This window comes from Ischnura elegans, chromosome 8 (genome assembly GCF_921293095.1).
Source record: "Ischnura elegans chromosome 8, ioIscEleg1.1, whole genome shotgun sequence".
NCBI lineage: Eukaryota > Metazoa > Arthropoda > Insecta > Odonata > Coenagrionidae > Ischnura > Ischnura elegans.
This window is the reverse complement of record NC_060253.1, coordinates 34578209-34599488: the sequence shown is the minus strand read 5'-3', so window position 1 is coordinate 34599488 and position 21280 is coordinate 34578209. Positions and strand designations below refer to the sequence as shown.

Genomic DNA, 21280 nt, shown 5'->3' with positions numbered 1-21280 from the left:
GCGACTCCCATTGGCTGAGTCCAGGTAGGCAGGTGGGCGGGGCGCGCATCTCTTTGAAAAAAAAAGAGTCCGCAGGCGAGGAGCGGGTAAAAAAACAAAAGAACGATGCAGCGTGGTTCCGATGGGAAGGCTTTGGAGGCGGTTCCCGTTCGTGCCCCGAATGCATTACCATACCGGAGTACTCAAGTGCATAAGAGAGGTGTGGGGTGAGTTGCGCTTAAAAGAGGACACATCCCCTCCTCTCCATTGGTAGAATTTTTTTCCTTATTTTGGCAGCGTATTACTCATTTAAAACTAACTCCTTCACTTTGAAATTTTAAGGCAATCTGGAGTGCAAATCGGGAAGAGAATTGCGTTGGCAAAGGAGGCGCTAACAAGCAGGAAAGAACAAAATTCACCAGCTCTTGCTTTACTTTGTGGTATTCCATGATAAGTTTTCCTGGATATCAGACAATTACTTATACCACTTATTTTTTATCAGAGCGCGACCCGGGTTTCAATGAATTATCATCATCTTCAGGCGCAAATTATGATTTTTGATTAATTTGCGCCTGAAGATGATAATAATTCATTGAAACCCGGGTCGCGCTCTGATAAAAAATAAGTGGTATAAGTAATTGTGTATATCCAGGAAAACTTAAGCAGGAAAGAGCTCATTTTTCACATTTAGCGCTAAAAAGGTTGATAAAAATCCGGAAATATTGAATGAAAAAATGTCTCGGGGAAGTAAAAGCCTTCAGTACGTGGAATGGACTGATGATTCATACGAAGGAGAATATCTTTCTCCATAATTGTTTTCCTACAATTCGCCAAGCTCTAACATACAGCTGTTATCAATACCTATGGGTTACGATGTTAATTATTACTTCTGCCTGCTTCATAGGTGAATTTATGTGACAACTGGTGATCGCTCGCAAATTGATGACCACGTTAAAAGACTTGAAGCAGAGACATAAAACCTTTCGTTTCACTAATTACAGATTCATATCTTAAGTGCAATCACACAACTGAGAATTTGGGTGAGGAAAAAATTACCAATGAATACTTTGCGCATTATACCCAGTGGTAACCTCCCACAAAGTGACCAGACAATTACAATCAAGCGATGGGCGCAGTATAAAGTTATTCCGGGGACCGAAGCGAGATTAGAGTGTAGAAGAAGCACAAAAAGATTTAATGCTCATGGGAAACGAATAAATTATATAAAAGATATCTCAGTTAACCTCATATATACTGAGAGAGTAAACACGCACGGAGTCATTCCGGAGGATAAAAACATATATATTCAATTCACTGACGACCTCAGAGGTCTTCTGCATTTTTCGGTCTCATTAATGCGGCCCAAAAAAAGACTCATACATAATTCGAGAGTATATTAGTAGCAGGGTAACATGTCAAAAGATAAAGTCGGCCAAGATATTACCGTCATCACGCAAAATCCAAAGAAAAGGATTTGGGATTTTTCCCTTACCCTCTCATAAAGAGAATTCTAAAGAGAATGGAATTCTCTCGCAAAAACATTCTCTTTCAGTAGCTTTTGTGTTCACTCTTTGGATTACCACTCCCTTCCCAAGCGTTCGTATAAATTATGGAGGGAAGAGTGATCAATGTTGTTAGATGCGAGAGAGATGTTGACTGGTACAACGGGTTTAAAGTAGTCTCTTTTATCTTATCGGTTTTGTGCAGCCAGGTGTAATACTTCCCATACGATGTTGAGCAATGTACGATGAGAGGAAGAGAGAACAAGACCCGAGTAAAGCCTTTAAAATTTAATGAATCTAACAAGTGAGCTCAGTCAACGTTCCCACGTTACTCAAACGCCATTTTTCTCCACGCATGCGGATGGTAATTACCGTGAAGTTACGTAAAAAGAACGATACGATCAGGTACCCATAGGAGAAATAACATGAGCTCAGAACTCATGTATCGTACTTTTATGAGTGATTATCGATCGATACTTATACTGACATCACCACGAATAAAGATCGATTACATCCATTCAGCAAATGGCAACATTCCAAATTTTGATAACAGGATGCTTTTTCTCTTTAAAATCGCATCCTTACTGAGTTAATTATAGAAAAGGCTATCGGTGTTGGATCGGATTCAAAATTTTATCCAAGCTAATGTCGACACCAGATACTTATTTTTTATCGGAATTTATTTAAAAGGTCAAAAATAAATCCTCATTTTGATTAGATGCCAATACGAAATTGCAGTTCTCCGCACGTTCATAAAATCTGAGCCTTGTTTTATGAGAAGGCCATTTTTAACTAATAATTAAATTAACTTCCTCCTCACTTCTCTAGATCGATTAATTCTAATCGTGCCAGTGATACAAGCGCTGAGAGAGACATTAACAGTGATTTCTATTAATCATGATTGAATGAATTAAAACCTAACTCATTATGTCAGCTACGATTATACGCTTTGCATTACACTGTGAACGGGCTATCATCAACATGCTCCTCCACAAGCTGCCTGAATCGGCGTGTGGCAGGGGGTGTTAAGGTACAAGACCTAAAGAAATAAAAGGGAACAAAAGGCTTAAACAAAGTTCTGCCAAGCGTTTATTAAAGTCCTCATTTTTTAGAGGAGAAACAAATTCTCATACTTATCCGTTCGACAAAATGTATGAATTTATCGTTTCTGCCGGACCTGAAAATATAGTAGGGTTCCAACATGATGATCTCACTGTCGCTCGGAAAGATATCCACTCTTAATTACTCAAGAAATCTAAGCATAGGGAGCAGCCTCCCGAGTCTCTAGCTGCTCCTTGCATATTTAGTTTAAAATCTTTGTAACGCCCTCTTTGCGCCCGTAGCAGTTTTTGACGAATCGTGCGACTTTCTTTAAAATTCTATTAAGTTCACGGATTAAGTCTTTCTCGCCGGATCCCATATGCTCGCTGTATATTCAAATATGCCGGACGAGTGCGAAATATCACCTCTCTTTCAATTTTTCACTTGAAAATCTTTTCACAACACGCTTGACGAATCCTAGATTTTTCAGGGCTCGGCCACAAACATTTCTTCTGAGTGTTCCCAACGATAGGTTCGAAGTTATCGTAACTCTCAGATACTTCACTTCATCAGACGCTTTTATGTTGATGCCTCTACAGTAAGTACGTAGGGATAGTTTGACAACCTAGGCAAGAAATGTAGGCACCATTGTTCATTTACTCAGATTACGTTCCAGTCCCCACTCTTGGCTTCAAACATGATCATTATTTAAATCCGATGATAGAATTTCAAATTCAGAGTGATAACCAATTTCAAGATAGAATACAGCGTTGTCAGCAAATAAACGTATTTTACTGCTAATTTAGGAGTAGAGGTTTCTTTATATAATGAACAAACTCGGGCCGATTACGCTACCTTGAGGGACACAGGATGTCAATTTAACTACATCAGAACGAATGGCGAAAGAACTACTTCTTTCTTACGATCACTCAGAGAGTCGTGTATCCAGTTTATTCTGTTTCGTTTAAAAAATATTTGTCAAGTGTGGGGTTCGAACCCACGCTCCAATTAGGGGACAAGAACTTAAGTCTGGCGCCTTAGACCGATCGGCCAACCTGACCATGCCATCATACTAATAAACTACAGTATCTCTCCATTAGAATTATCTGGTTACATTTATTCCATTAGGATTGATGTCATAGATTAATAAAACGTATTAATACACTTAGGACTCGAATCGTGACATAGATCACCGACGCTCAGCTGTTTCTAGACTTCACGACCTCGAGCGAGATCGAAAATGAAAGTGAAGTGCAAGACCACCTTATGATTTCAAGGCAACAGATGCCAGATTCACTTCACAATGCAAACGTCAACCTTTGCCAAGGCGAGCAAAAAATATGGTGAACTAGGTGTCGGCAGCTGCATAAATTGTTACGATCGCGAAATACATAAGTAACATGGAGTTGAAATATGTGGCAGGAAAAAAGGGAAAGGGATACTTAAAAGCGGATATATCAGAGCACAGGGATAGAAGTAATTCATGGCATAACAAAGAAAACTCTAGAGCCACGAAAGAGCGTGGTAAAAATTCAAGTGAGGAGGAAAGTAAAGGAATAAATTTGCGACCGGTTTTAGCGGAAAGGATATCGAGAAAAAGATTTTTTGCGCACGAAGCGAAAAAAAAGTGCTAGTGGATAAAAAAGTCCACGAAATACCTTTCCATGTTATTATTTAAAATAAACAGCATTGAAGTCCGAGGTGGCCCTCAGAAAAGAACGGGCTCGCTGCTCAGAATTAGAGAAAACACATGGTTGCGGTTATTTAATATTGGGCTGCGCTAACCCAGTGAAACTAAATAACTTTGAAAGTCTGACACCATAAAATCGCCTAGTAATTTTCAAAATAAATTCTAAATGAGCATGGCTGTCATATATGAATCTGCACTGGTCTGAAAATATCACTTCATCGAGAGAAGCCAAAACAACTCGCCATCCGGCCATTTTCGAAGGACTTCCGAGCGATGTGCTCCATGAAAATGAATCGGGAATTTATTAATTATTGACCGTTTTTCATAAAATAATATTAGATTTCAATTTGGATGACAAATAACAGGGATTCTTTAGGACATTTAAAGAACCTCAAAAGGCACGGAGCTCCCAATCGAATGTACCTTATTTTACTTTCCCAGTAAAAATACATGGGCCCAAGGCTTTCCCAACATGAACGATCTTACTCTTATCTTCCGTAAGGGGTACGAGGGATCGCCTTTCTATTTTATTTATCATAGGGATTGAAGAGGAGTCAGGTTTTTTTAGCGACGACTCACTCAATATATACTTAAATCATGATGAATGAAATGCGTAATTATCGCTCATGAGGATATGAATAACGCTATTCCAGCTAAGCTTAATATTTACGGTACAGCGTTAAATTCTGGGTTCCTGCAATAGCATATCGTATTCCTCCAAGTGCAACCTTCTAGCTCACGATACAGGCGTCTAAACTTGCGTGATCACATAATGAAGAGGTTGAAATTTTCGGTGTTTATGCTGGTGCCAACAATTTTCCTTAACAATGCATCCGATGCTTGCACGATCAAAGATTCACAGAAAAAATGACAGACCTTTGGTCATATGAAGGAGAAATTCAGCTCTATTAAAACGCATTTTCAAAGCCTCAATTGTTGATTTTGCGAGGAGAGACATCACTAATCGATTAAAAAATCACATCATCGGGCAAGGAAAGATCATTTCCATTCAACAAATCCTTCAATACAACAGCAAAACAGATTAAAGAAATCTTTCCTGCATGGGAGATAGGGAATTGAAACAGTCATCCGAAAGGATTTTTTTGAGCCTTTCCCGAAAATCTTTAAGGATTCATGAGAAGGTAAAATGGAATGAAATTGTAGGGATATTTTGTGATCGGCAAAGTCTTTTATTACTATGCATACGTGTATTTCTATTATAATTTTTTTTACATGCTTGACGACCTGATGTCACCATCCGACCGTATGGTCAACAGGTAGCATTATTATTAATAATTTTACTAACAATAATGTACGTAAAACACGTACGCCAAGCCACTTTAGACACTACCATTGAAGCTGTACGTACCGACATCAACCCGCGCCATTGACATCATAAAAATTACATTTTCACCCTAGAAGCCGTACCATGTCATGATTTAACCCTTTCTAACCCAGAGCTGCTTCTATAAGAAATTAAATTTCTAGGATTCTCATTTGAAAAATGTGAAAATTTTGTATTCATTCATAAACATTGTGGAAGCTACATATTTCGCCATTATAATTTACAGCACAATATAGCACGTAGTTTAAATCTTTCCTGAGTAGATCTTCAAATGTGTAAATTTTTGATGTTGCTTAGAAGCAAAATTGGGTTATAATGGGTTAACCCAGTTGCTTCAATTTGCGCATACACTACGCGACTCATGAGACAAGAAATGTTAGGAGTCCAAGACAAGTTCCTCACGATTCCTAAAGAAAAAGCTTTTCATGTTGATACCAATAGTTTTCCCCAGCAACGTAACTATCTGTTTACATGATAGAAGCGACAGGCGAGAAACAAAGGAGCAACGAAAGACATTACTTCTCTCTCCCGCCACAACGCGCGCCCGCGCGGGTCTCCGAGCGGTGGCGATGACTCGTCCGCAAATAGCACCCGCGCGCGCGCGCGGCCGACGCTATAAATAATGGTGACACCAACCTTGTAGGAGAGGTAGAGCTTCTTCTCTTTGAGCAATAGGAACGCCTTGGACCACACCTGCTTGTTGGCTTCACGGACCCACACGTGGCCGAAGATGGGCGGCGCCTCGTCTCCGCTGGACAGCAGCGTCTGTCAAGAAAAGAAAAAAAAAGAAGGTGAAGATGCGTGAGAAGATTGGAGGGCGGTTCGAACTCACTTTCAGAACACAGGTGGGGGGAGGGGGAGGCGAAGGGGGATTCCGGAATTTTTTCATTCTCGCGGAGATGAAGGTCGAGCCAAGGGTGTTCTCCCCGGGTGCAACGGGTGGTCCTTCCCAAATTCCTTTTAAAAATGGAATGGCGTTTCAAAACGGATGGGGAGGGCTCATTATCGTTGGCACTAGGTTTTATGGGGAAGCGAAACCTTATTTGATGGAATGGATAGCACCAGGGAGGATTGGGATTATCAGAGAATACTTAAATCCTTAGTATTACAGGTGCCGTCATCAGAGGTGGATTAAGGACGTTGTTTTGGGGGACGTGTGATTCATTACTTTTCGCGACGCCTTGGTGGTTTGCTAAGCAACTCAGCGATAACGCAACTGCTTAGACATGCGGCATTTATATGGTTTTAAATGTTGTTTGTTGAGCTGGTGAAATAATAAGAACTCGTATTGTAGAGCCTCCTTAATGATTAGCCATCTTATCTTTTGTAAAGTAATTTCGGGGTTTGCGGTCCCCACCTTTCCATAATAATCGGCCTTCAACCTCCCCTCGTCATCGTCATTAAGCCCCTCAAAAGGACAAATGGATTATTAAAAGAAATCATTAAACATATTATTAATTGACAAATTATTTTACGAATAATGTGCGAACACATTTTTCCCTTTTTTACTCTACACCCAACGTATTCACACCTAATACTATAGCAGAGATAGAACCAGAATAAAAAATATAATAAAATATTATGGATAGATATAAAAATATTTATAAGGCCTAAGTAGGAGAAACATTACCAACGCCTTATTATCAACGAAAATGTCGATGGCTGAGCCTCCAAAAAGGAAAAAAATAGTTTAAAAATAAACAGTTCAAGTATAACTCATCAAAATCCTTGTAATGGGCGTTAAACAAGTGGTTAAGAGGTACTAAATTAAATATTTAATAAAAGCTTATTTTTACCATGCAAAAGTTTTCGTGCATGAGCTCCACTGGAGTGTATTCATTATAAATGTACAGCCTAATATATAGTTAAAAAAAAAAAAACAGAAAATACTTGAGAAAAGCCAATGAGGTACGTTTTTTGACATCGTAGTGAAATAATGAAACAGTACGTCATCGATGCCAACATACTGCTTCGAAGCGGAACATGATCTCCGATACGAAGGCTCGATTCACGCACCGTCAGGTTGAACATGAGTTCACACGTGTAATTTCCAAAGTGCAGAGGGAAATGCAGAAGTCACGGAATCCTTCCTCTGAGATCACGTCGTCACGGAAATCAAGGCCAAAAGTGCAGTCTGGCGTGACGGCGATTAAGCATTCGGACACCCCTTTCGAAAGGCGGAAGGCCTCAATGGAAACAAACGCCTCCAAGCTCGATGCACATGGTAACAAGAATAATTATACCGGTGAGCCGAAAATTGATAAAAAAAATGATACAGCATAAATGGGGAATATGGCTTTAAATCAATCGTTGGCGAGGTAGTTGGTGGAATCTTGACATGATAGATAAAAATTAAAGTATGCTGTATTATTATTATTATACATTGCTGCAAGTAGACTATTGCCTGGTGGCAGCATTAGATGTAAATGAATAACAAATGTGTACACACCAAGATTCTATCTATCTAATACAAAGTTTAGAAACAGAATAGACACCCATGGTAAAAATAATACACTAATTCTAATCTCATACTACTAAGAATTTAACATTTTCCCAATAAACCAATTTCAAACTATCCAATAAATACATTAATACTAATATAATACAACTAAAAATGAAAATTGACCCAATTAACCCAATTTCACTCTCTCCCTTTTAAACCACTATGTAATTAATCAATAAGTGATGCACACTTCTTTCTAAAAATGTTTGCATTTGCAGGGATTTATCAGATTCCTCTCAGATTTATTAAAACACTCGACCTTTCGAAGTCATTATCAAGAGGTCAATTTATAATGACCAGGAAAGTTTAAAATCGGTCGAATGTTTTAATAAATCTCTGTGAAATACAACTTAGTTTAATTATTATCGATTGGGGAGTATGGTAGCCAAGTGGATGGAGTGTTAGGCTGCTGAACGAAAGGTATTGCTTTCTAATCCCTGACATAGCCTTTGGGTACACCAAAATGAAATACTTGCATGAAAGTGCTAGTGCAAGACGACACTGGGAAAGGTACTTGCCCTTACAGCCTGCATTCGTGCAAAATTACACCGCTGAATCTTAGCATGGGGCGAGCTCAACCCTTGCCTATCCAAAACAAGTTCAGGAGTTGAATGTGAGAGCGAATGAGGGTAGCTTGGGCTTCGCAGGATGACTTTTGTAAAGGGCGTTTTACACGGTACACAGGATTGCGCAATCTGACGTACGTGCGAAGGCGCAATCAAAAGTGCGTCGTGTAAAGCGGTGAATTGCTAGAACACATGCGAGAATGCGTGGATGCGAGACGGCAAAATAGCCCCTGTTCTAATTTCATTCATGCATTCGCGTAATTCCACGCCATTTAAGAAATTAATGCAGCTCTAACCTGCGCAATTCCGTGCCCCGTGTAAAACGGCCTTAAGACACACCCAAACAAAAATTCTCCAAATGCGAGCTGTCACAGGTAAAGGAAATGATCTAGTGACCCGTCTACCGTGAATGCATGGAATTCAAATTCTTATGGCTTGGCACGGGGTAGGTTTCCCCCCACCTATCCAATTCAAACAAACGTTCGGGTAGAATCACTGAGTGAGAATAATTGTAAAAATTAATATTCCATACTCCATACAATTTCAATAGATTTTATACCAGCTTCGGTCGGTTTCCAGAGGATTACAACGACCTGAAAATTTCGGAACAGGCGAACAGTAGGTAGGCCATCGGGAATGAGGTGTTGAAAACCATGCAATATGGAAAAAATGTTAGGTAAGCGGGGACAGGGAAGGAGTAGTATAGGATACATGGACAACATGGGGGAGAATAAGACTTAGTAACAGGGAACTTGAAGAGGGTAGTTTAAGGTGCGGCTGGGTCTACACAGATGGGGTGATTCTTAAATTTCTCCACTTTACGTCTTCCATTTCAATTTAATGTATGACTATCGTTCTCCTATCCACCATTTATTTTTTCCTTGCTACTTTTTCAATAGAATGGTGGGTAATGAAATGATATTTTTTGTAGTTTGTAATCAGCGTGGAATATTGAAATAAAAGTGATTATTATTTCATATTTTTCAAGACCGAACCCTTTTCCCGTAAGGATATCGAGAACACAGCTATCTGTGCACGTATATTATAATTTTTATTCTTCCAATTCAACACATTTTATGAGAAATGAGTTCTTTTAGTTAATTATGGATGTTTTAACAACGTTGAACTTTCAAAATATTCATATATTTCGCCTAAATATGGCTAAAATTACGAAATCAAGTGACGAGTGACATGGGGTTAAACCTTCCATAACCCATATTCCACCTTTACTAAAATTATTACCTCTACTACTTTTTGAGCAATATAAACGGATAACAAAGGCTTGAAAAGTGAGGAATACGATGTATGGAGGCATCTACTTTTCTCGTCGGACGGAATCGCATTCGGGCAGCTCGTGATAAATTGAGGTCCACACATCTCCGCTGTAACTCAGGCCAACGCCGACAATGGGGTAACCAAGTCCCTACTCAGTCTTCCTTTGTTTGACAGAACGCCGCCAATTTCTCAATATTGCGCAACCAAGAGCTAAGGTTTTAAAACACTTCGTTTCAAATGCTTAGAAACATCGCGGGGAGAAAAATCTCAAAAGGATTGCGAAAACATGATGTCACGCACAAAACTCATTTTCGCGCTTCGCAGAGGAAATTATGTCGCTCATCCTTCAACGACACAACGCCTTTTCCATCAAGTAGCATCAAGGGATTGTAAAACATGCTATTGGGATAAAGGATGAGCGTGGTAGATATTGGATAAAGCAGTAAGCTGCTGAACGACGGATTCCTGATTCAAATAAAGCCATTGGACAACCCCAACAAAAAAAATCCTCGCAAAGGGAAAGGAACCGCTGACCCCCATCCTTAATGTGTAACTTTCACACGCCTGTGGCTTGGTCTGGGGTGAGGTCTTCCCTCACCTATCTATGCTAACCTTCGGTTTGAATCACTGCGTGAAAGAGTGAAGGGCATTTCGTTTTCCCTCGCCAATTATATCCCACGCAATTCTGGTCCATCACATTCACAGATGGGCGTTAAGGAGAAGAACGAAGAAAAGCGATAGTCGACAAAGGAAAGTAACCGTGCATCAGATATGATGAAGGCCGAAGTCATGGATGATGGTGTACAGGGAAGAAGATATCTAAATCCATTATAGAGAGAATTTAAGCAGAGAGCGATAATACTTTGGGGAAAACACTTCCACTAAAAGCTTCCACTGAACGTATTTCTCACATTATTTACTTGAATTGAGGATTTAAGTAATGTGGAAAATATTTAGCAGTTTTAATTACATCGGTGTTCCTCGAAGCATCGTTCCACTGAAGCGTAATCAGGGACGCCCGACCCCAACTTATAAAAAATATTGGGGGGGGCCCAAACCGGGGATCGTGCCCTGGGAAATTTTATAAGTAGTGAGTTTTAAGTTCTTTAGGCATTTTAGAAGAGTCATATGATAAACATTAGAGCCCTGATAATTCGAATATCGATATCTGGACACTCCGGGGAAAATCGGCAAGCCCGACACCTTTTTTCCTCTCACCCATAACGAATTTTTGAGGGGGCTCGGGCCCCCTCAGGCCTCATGGAGTCGGCGCCACAGAGCGTAATGCTAGTGCCAAAGTAAAAATAAGTCAATAAAGGAAGCGATATTTGCGATAAATTGTGCAAAACTAGAGCATGAAGTTTCAACTACAAAGTGAACGAAGCAATAAGGTCGCATGAGAGGTAAAAAAATCCTAATTTTAACTTCCCTACTATCTCAACAAAAAAATAAACAACCTTTTATCCGCTAAGCATAGCTTTCTTACTGAGTAAAGCAAAGAGCAATATTACAGTAAAACTTTGGACAATAATTCTCCATAATCTAGCGTTGAGAAACTCTGATGCATCACCGAGCAATAAGTGAAACTATTTCGAAATGATATCCAGGTGATCTTTAAATGAAGTACAAAAATACAGGAGACGAACTACAAATGCTGAAGTTTGTCCTATTTTTCTGGAAGGCTTTCAAATTATTAATGACCATCTTTAATAGGGTTTCTTCTCCTGAGAATATTTTATTTTGAATAAACGCTTGGAATAGGATGAGATTGAGCGGTAAAAACTAGGTTTTCAGCTGCTTGCCAAAGAATAAAAGCGGAAAAATAAAAATAATCAATATTCTTTTCCCTTTTTAGCGAATGGCAACAGCAGGTAGGTATTTTTCCGGTGCATTCGCGTGGATAAAGTCGAACACGACGGTTCTCTAGTTTTAAGTCTGACGGCCCTTAATGTGATTAGGGCAAGAGAGCGAAGACCCATGAGACGTGAGGATCGCGAGCTATTCTCTAAAGCACGTGGCTTGGCTCTCGCGACAAAGGAATACAATTCGCAACAATGCCCGAATGTAAGTACTCCAATACTCGCAATACGCTTTTCTCCCCCTTCAGTCATCAATTTCTCACCGAGTAAACGTCGGGCATTGTTGGGCGCTGGAAGGAAGGGTAGAGCAGTAAGAATTTGATAAATAAGTTCGCTACGTCTTGGCAAAGCTCCCATTTCTTCCCTAGGCCTACGTTCTCCCACTTCCGCCTTAAGCCAGCTTGTCGCCAAAATGTTCCACACTTTTCCTCTTGACGCGGAGGATGAAGCGTGGCTTTGAGCAAACACGCGAGAACGGGGGAGCTGAGAGATATTCGGTGACCATCACGCCACAAGCTGACGTCAAAACCTGGAATTCTCATCGCGGCGAACAGAATGCAAGTTGCCAGAAATCCCAAAGGATATCTGCTCATGTTTATTTATTCAACTTGAAAAAATACCATTTATGAACTGTCGATTTTTGTTTTTCGAGTTGTCAGTGCATGATTTTGGCCACTAGGTTAAACCTACATAAATAACCCGTTTCCGCTAGCATCCGGTTAATATTAGCATCATTTTTTTCTTTTTTAAATTTATGCCTGATTTCTTGGAGTTATTTCTTCCCGGAAGGATTTAGTACAGGAAAATATTCTCAATCCGCATCTGTTTCAACATCCGCACCTGTTTGACTACCCGCGCCACCTTCACCCAACCCATGAAAACGACGAGTCTTTATTATATTATTATGCATGCTTCGCACGAGTATGAGATATTTAGACGTAAGCAGGCGAGAATAGTCTGAAGATCGAAGGAAAGGGATCGAAGAGACATCTAATATTATATTTTCATAGACTAATAGGATGAGATATACTAGAATTAAAGCAGCGTAAACAAAGACGCAATGGAAGAATGGAATTCTTTCAAAGGAGCGTGCGAAAGATTAAAGCCTTAAAGTTAAAGTCTTTCAAAGGAATTTAAGTTCTTTAAAATTACGTAAATTAAGAAGACCGTAGCTATGAATCACACCCCAAATCCCAGCAACGCGTACGGTCTTCCTCAGGCCTCAATCTCTCATTCACAATAATGTCTCATAATATCTCTGCATGGTATTATATAAGTATAGCATATATACTATATAAAATTTACAGTCATAAAATAATTCCTGAATTATGGTGGGAAAATCAAGGAGCTGTATTAGGGATCATCTCAGGTTTTTTATCCCAGAAAAATAGCCCGAAGGGTGACGGCAGAGCTTGAACCGTTCTATAAAATTGGCATGTGAACCTTATGCAATTAGTCTAGGGGGCCGGCTTTTTTCCCAAGGACAACAGAAATTTGCCAAGAAGCACTGCCAACCAAGAAAGTTGCACGAGAAGACAGTGCTTAAAAGATTCACTAAGATTAGAGCCGATTTTGAAGTGCTGAATTTCGAATTTGTTGGCCCCATTCTCGCATAATATAACTTCACAATTTTCATTGTTTCCGGCAATTTTACGAAAAATCAAAGGTGGAGGACATCAGAATGTATCATCGTAGGAATGAAGAAATAAAAACTTGTTTTTTTTTCCACAAGGTGATTTATTGCGACCAACCATGGTTTTCGTTACAGCGTAACATTATCAACGTGAATTGAGCCGTATATATAGCGTACTTAGGAATGACTGTGAGAGAGAGGCAACTATTATCAAAGAAGATACTCAGCGACGCGATACGGAACTTAATTGCCACTTTCCTGTAAAGACTTGCCCAAGTTGCGCTGCTGGAGCGCACTTAATATTATTAAGTTTCACGAAGAGAGAGTGATCAAAATATCCACTAAGATTAGAACCGATTATGATGTACTGTAAATTCGAATTTGTAGTCATTCGAAGTTGTTTGTTACACTTAATACGATTAAATTTGCCAACATTAATGTATTTGTTTAAAATCAACATTTTTACCAGTCAAAATCCTACCATTAGGGACATACTTAGCCTCAAAATGGCTCGCACTTTATGTTGCTAAGAGATATAAAAAATACTCAATGCCCATCAACGAAAACCTAAGAAGCTTCCAGAGCAATGAGAGGTCCAGAAAACTATTTATAGGAGACAGAAAGCTACTTAAGCGATGCGTAAACTTACGTAAAACTAAGGGTTCTTTATAAAGCGCTCGGCATAAAAGCTTTCTAGGTTTCGACAAAATGGGTACAAACGGTTAAGGAGAGTGTCCTAGAGAAGCAAGATACCGGGGCAGAACCCAAATGAATGGAACAGAAGGGCTTTGACTTACTCATCCCTTTGGGCCCGAGCCAAATTAGGCTGATGTCACATTAAAGTCGGTCCCGTTCCCTCTATCACAAATCTCGACACCTATCGTCACACCCGTGGATTTTATTAGGAAAACTTTTGAACAAAGGGTACTGATTCTCAACTTGAATCGTGAAAGGCACGATTCAGGTTTGTAGAAACCGTGGAAGTCAATAAACATAGCTCTATCTTCCTTTTCGCTGTGATCTCTGACTGGATAACATAATTTTAGATAAAAGCAACGAGAAAATAACAAATATGAACAAAGCAACTAAGGGGCAATTAGCAACTACGGAACGTATGTTTTAGTATAATGTTTTTGTAAGTAGTTATCGGTAAGAGCTATAATAATAGCTATCATTAGAGTGTTCATTGTTCTTTCTAACCAAAGAAAAACAATCTGGAACGATACAGGAGTTTCTCAATTATAATTCTTGAAGACGGAATCTCTGTGGAGGGAAGCCTCATACGTGCTACATTAAAGATTTCACACACAAATAGTAAACTGACTCACTGAATAAATTTAAAACTTCGACAAAATAAAACCAAGAATGATTCTCTCTTTACTGGTTTTTAATGCTCTCTCCGTTACTGGTGGCCACATGCTAGAGTACGATACACAAAGACATTCAAGAGCTGTGCGCTCTACGAACGTAAAGCATGACATGGACTTATCCTATGTTTGTCTGCAGGGGACAGTGGTGATATAAGACTGATGCAACAAGGAATTGGATTTAGAATGCACCACTACAGCTGCTACGTTTTTATCTACATCATTACTATCCTTTCATCCAGCTTTTCACCCGCATTCCACCAATTTTTACCAGCAGTAATATCCCCACTTCAGCATTGCCTTTACCGACCCTGCAGCTTCCAATCCCAAAGTCTCACTTTTTTAAGGCATCTATATTTTGATTATGGCATACTTCACGTTAGTATTTCGGCTTTTCCATGGAATATTTTCTCACAGCAATTAGCCAGCATACTGCAGCAGAAAATCGACAGAATCAGTTTTAGGCACAGTTCAATTAATACGGCATTAATACACGAATTTAAGGTCAATTTATGAAAGATGATATTCTATAAAGATAAACTGCAACAAAAGACTAGCAATTAAGAACAAAACTCGTTAAAACTATTCGTTGATCCATGGCAAAATTCAGCCCAGCCGCGTGTGAATTTTTTTCGCAACGTCCTCGAAACTTTAGCTGGAGGTATTGGCATTTGTATACGACAGAATCAAGGTGGATGGAATTCATATCCAGAAAGCCAATACGTATATTTTTATTAAAATATTTTTGAACCAAGTATAATTCATGAGTTAACTTCACGGGCGCTTAGAAACAAAATGAGGCTTTTACTCAGGCCCTGAATCGTGGATCCCATCAGTATGGTAGATTTTTGGCGACACAGATTTACCAATATCTTCAAATAAGTACTCGACAAACATGTTGAAGTTGTTGTTGAGGTTGAAAAAATAAATCCGTGGAAGAAAACGAAGTCGTTTTGTCATTGGTGAACTTCAACTTCCATAAAGTTGACCGGGAACTATTGAAAGAGACTCGATAATAGAATCCGAGATTTGAATTAAAAGGAACACGATGCTTTAAACATTTTCCTCGGAAAATAAGTACTGACCACAAGATAGTTGAGCACAATCAGCCACGCGGTAATGAACCCACACTTCAAAGAAATTGGTTGCAAAATCCGCGCACGTCCTCCAGAGGATTTCCGCGAAGACGCGGGGACGTTGGTAGATATCCAAAAGAGATTCTAATGTCATACACGTTGGCCGGCTCGTTAAGTTAAAAGGAAAAAAAATAATCCCGAAGCCAAGCGTCACGCTCAAAATCGCTGGCACCTGTCCCTCCATATCCCCACCTCCGTTGATGAACGACGCAGATTCGGATATGAAGGAAGACACAGTTTAATAAGGGTCTTAAGAGGATGGACTAGCCCATCCTTCCTTATATAAGTCATTAACCCGAAACATGAGAGCTTTTTAGATGGACACTTCCCTCTGGAAAGCTCTCGAGGCATAAAAGTTTTATGGGCTACTTCAGTGAGAAGCAGATAGCACGCCTTTAATCAAGCAAGTGAATGATACAGCCACGCTATCGGTTACATTTTACGATAATTATGATAAAATTTGTTCTTCCATACTAAGGGACCCGGAAAGGAAACAATTTATCAAAAATTAGATCCATAGTATGCTTCTCTATGTCATTGAAGCATGGAAAATGACAGCAGCGATGAAATTAAGGGTGCAGGCACTAGACATGTGGTGACACATAAGAATGATGACACTGAAATGGACTGATAGGAATGAGCATAGGGGAAGTGTTTTGCAAAGTAGGATAGAGGAGCCTTATCAAAACCTTTAGAAGAAGACGAAACGACTTAATCAGCTTCACCTTGAGGCAAGGTTACTTGATGAACATAATCATCGAGGGACAAGTACATAGCAAGAACGAAAAAGGAAGCCTCAGGTAAATAAATGGAACAGGAAATGTGGGCTGTGACAGATAAGGAATAGGCGTGATAAGATTAGTTTACCGGAGAACCTGAGTGGAGACCTGCGCCTAACAAATCTTAGCATAAATGATTAGTGATGATCATGATGATGTTACTGTTGCTACCGCTAATAATAACACCTACAGAAGTAATTTAGCCCCTGAAAAAATAACATAGTAAAAGAAAGATTTATACTTGATGACAACTGGGAGTAACTTTCACGATTTTGAGTTTGTATTCGACGATAAAACACTCAAATCCGGGATCCAATTAAAAAAAAGAATCGGAATCGATTAAATTATAGACTGGAATAATAAATGAAAAAAATTCACGGAGAAAAAAATAATTAGCCTGGGCCGGGATTTCGAATTAGAATCATGCGAATACCAGATATCCGGGTTCGATACCGATGGAGTTAAATTGTTTATCCCTCAATGGAATTTTTGAAATGATAACGTGAATCCGTACAGGGTTCTAACCATGGGCCCTTGATCCTTTTAGTTGCCCGAAGGATTGAATTGAAAGGATAAGGACGGGATAAATACCGATGGGACGGCAAGTTTGAAGATATTTATGACCGGTTATATTATATATACGTATAAATATTTCAAGCATCTACTGAAGGAGGAAGCGACTTCGACAGTTGGGTCTTCATTTATCTCGACGAGGAATTTTCATTATTTGGCCTGCGGGGGCAGCTCAAACACACCCACCCATCTCAAACACGATACATCAACGCTAATGAAATTCCAGAACGAAAATCCTTATTTCCTCAAGATTCACTTCCCCCTTTGGGAAAATCGAGGGTATTATTTTGGGACGAAAGGCAAGCGCATAACTCGAGGAAAGTGCAAAGAGGGACATGGGACGAAACATCTGGGTGAGTCTTTGTGCAAACAAACCCGATCGGACAGATAATGCCGTTGGGTGAGGCGAGTCATCACTATTATCTGAGAGGGGAAAATAACGCCGTTTGCCTTTCCCGACCACTCTAAAAAGCAGGCACATAGCTTGACTATGCACAGAGATACGGACGGTGATGTATGTTCTCTTAGAATCACGCGTGACTTCACCCTCCACCTAGGGCGGTACGGATGGCGCAAGTTAGGGTGATAACTAACAAGCGGATGCAATATTGTCTCATATGTATCTCTGCATTCATATGTGTTCATTCGTAAACTGGATATGAATCAGTAAAAAGCAGAGCGGTCTATGCTACTCAAAACAGCTCTCATGAAGGATTTGATTCTTTCCAGGGCGAATGGTGGCAGTTAATTTCTCTCAAGCCCTGCTTGAATCAGCCCTGAGAATGATGAAAAAGTATTTTATTGAAACGTCTGTAGAAACGGAGTGCCCAACAATTCATAAAACAGCTAACCAATCTATGAATGGATATATCCACTCTTGATTTTTAAGGTCACGCTACAGAGAAACATAGCACGCATACGTAATTTACTCTGATTAGATAAAAAATTATCATCCATATTTACGTGGTATTTTATCGATAATTCTAGGTTTGAAAGGGGAGTTTTTACGGAAAATCCTGGTAAAAACCTCTCCCTAATTGGACTTTCCTCTTCAATTCAAGTCCTACTTCTATCTTTAAACCCTTACACTTCGCCGCTTGCCAAAAATTCCTCTCTTCAATACAGTTTTAAAACTAGCATTTGAGTAAACACTTGATGAAAAATTTTCAAAACATGAGACACGTACTATGTTGAAAGGCTGTAATAAAACAGTTTTAAGACAATGGCTAATGGTATAAAAAATAATACGCACGGAAACCCCGCCGCTGGAGAGCGGCAAATACAAAATATCATTAGGAAACACCGGATAAAATGCCGAGGATTTTTACCGCGGAAATCCAGGAATCAGAAACATTCATACACGATATTTAATCACATTGTCACTCGGATTTTCACCTCGATTACCCTTGACGTAAGTGGCCAAATCGTTGTGCATCGCAAATTTGAGAAGATAAAACAATTCTTTGCCGTGAGCACAAAAATAAAATACACAGATGGTAATGAAATTTACTGAGTATTCTTGAAAGAATAGTCTTGCTGAGTCTTTTATCTCCTCGGGAGAAGTGCACGCAGGAAGACGTGAAATTCAAGACTCTCGGAGCTATTTCCGATTTGATCGGTTCATTCAACCCTATCCCTTTTATGCTTCCTCGCACACATCACACGGGCTTTGAGCCTAGCAAACCCTTGCGCAATCAATGGTCAGCGGTCTTCCGATATGTCCGCAAATGCAAGCTCGGGGAGACTTATCATGCAAACACAGGTGCAGTCAATCCACCCGCAAACACGACCACGTCCGTCACGGCGTATTTGTCCACCAAAGTCACCCACTCACCAGGGGTTATGCTGGATATCACCCACACCCTAAGGGAATGGCGACAGTGAGGGAGAGAATGGTCGAGGCATGGACTAAAGATGGCAAGATTAGAAGGGAGGTCTGTACGATATTGCAATTGATCGAAAAAGATTCGATATTGAATATCGATGCCGATAAGGACCTAAGTTCGAAAACAGTATTCCGATTAAAGAAGGATTTGGTTCTTTCCCGGCGAATGCTGTTGATGAAATCTTCTCGGGAAATCAGCCGGGTGATGATGGCCATTGCTGCCAACGTTTCGATGGCCTTCTCTGCCATCGTCTTCAGGGCGAATTATTCGTCATTCGCCCTGAAGACGATGGCAGAGAAGGCCATCGAAACGTTGGCAGCAATGGCCATCATCACCCGGCTGATTTCCCGAGAAGATTTCATCAACAGTATTCCGATTTTCGATCGTCGACGGAAGCTCATTCGATTGATCGAAAACGAATCGATGATGAGCTTAAATATAAACAGGACCAAAGTTCGAAAACGGCATTCCAACGGACAATTTTCGAACGTCAACGGAAACTTGTTCGATTGATTGAAAACAATTTGATGTCGAATTTCTATGGCGATACTGATCAAAGTTCGAAAACGGTGATCCGATGGGCGATTTTCGATTGTCGATTAGCCGTCGATATCCAACTGTTTGTTGGCAGTGAATTGCAGCCAACGATTTATCAAATGTCGATAAAAATCAACAATCGAAAATGGTGGTAGAAAACAATCCACAATTAGATGGCAAACCCCGCGTTGCGCAGCCACTATCCACATGTGTGTGTCAAGCAAAATTGTCAACTGCTTTATAGCAGTCGACTTCGGCGAGTATTAAAGGCGTTTATAGATAGTGAAGAGATAGTCGATAAACAATCCATATTATTGATCCTTATTAGATTATCATTGGTGTATTGGTAATTGTCTCAAAGGTAATCTTTATACCTAGACCATTGTTAACGCACCAAGGGCGAAATTCTGCTTGACGGTCAAGTATTCTACCACTAAGTCCCACTAGATGTTCATTTGTACGCAAATTCCTGAATGAATCCATTGTTGATCCTCAGCTGATTATAACTGGTGGATTAACTATTGATAAAATTCTATCGTCACGAAACAGAGATCATCAACATACGTAGACCACTATCAACGTACCAAGGATGAAATTCTACATGAAAAAATATTGTCTCGGCCGGGATTAGAATACAGATCTCCTGATTGACAGTGGATACAAAACCCTACGGCGGGCTCGCGAGGTTACTCTCCTGGGCCGAAGTCTGAAGCCAAAGCTTATCACCTCTGCACCGCAGAATGGGGAGGACAGGAAGGAAAAAGGAAGGAGGCGCCGCCGCCCGACGACGCCTCCTGGGACAGGATAGGTAAGGAAGGGATGGGACGAGGAATCCCGCACCGTCACAAAGGCGGGCGGGTCCTACTACTAGCGAAACCTGGAAAACCATTACTGTGCCAGCGATTTTAGAGGATTATCCTATGAGGAAGAATAATCCAACGATCAAATACCTAGATAGCTCCTGATTGACAAAGAGTATGAGGGTTCAAGGGGAACCCTTCAGGGATACAACGTACCGGGGCCGGGAACCAAGCCAGTGGCTTATACGCCCGATCACCCGGGGAGGGGCTGGAGAGGAAGGGAAAAGGAAAGAGGCGCCGCCGCGATAGAAGCCCGACGACGCCTCTGGGAAGGGATAGGTTCAGAAGGGATGGGACGGAGAAAAACATTTCAACGCTATAGAAGCGAAGAAGGCCCACTAAATAGCGATACCAATCAAAGCTATTAATGTTCTAACAATTTGGAGGATCATTCTATGAGGAAGAATAATCCAACGATCAAATCGTCAGATATCTCCTGATTGACAATGAAAAATGCCACCACCAATCCCACTGTGACTGGTAGCACACCTGACTAGCAATTTGGAGACCCGGTTTGGAATCCCGGCTGAGCCAAATATTTTTCCACTCCAAACTTCACCCTCGGTGTTCCTTAGGACGCGCCACTCGTTATATTCAGTGCTTTGAGTCGAGTCCTTCCTAAGGCACCTCTCTCCTTCTCCTCCATCGCCGTTCGAGGCCTTGCAAATGTATAGTATACCCACCCCGTCCCACCCCTAATGGGAAAATTGGCTCTCCTCCCCGGCACAGAGAGGGAGAGATGGGTTCCC

At 40.4% G+C, this 21280-nt stretch overlaps 1 protein-coding gene and 1 non-coding gene across 2 annotated transcripts in view; both read right to left on the bottom strand.

The window, feature by feature from the left end:
• The window catches only part of LOC124163861 (growth factor receptor-bound protein 14-like), a 512073-nt gene that overhangs the window by 135736 nt on the left and 355057 nt on the right, over positions 1 to 21280 (bottom strand). The window contains exon 7 of the mRNA XM_046540966.1: positions 6194 to 6322. Coding sequence (XP_046396922.1) covers positions 6194 to 6322 — 129 coding nt within the window. The remainder of the gene's footprint in view (positions 1 to 6193; positions 6323 to 21280) is intronic.
• On the bottom strand, positions 3499 to 3582 carry Trnal-uaa. Its single transcript has one exon. It is a non-coding gene; the product is annotated as a tRNA-Leu (tRNA).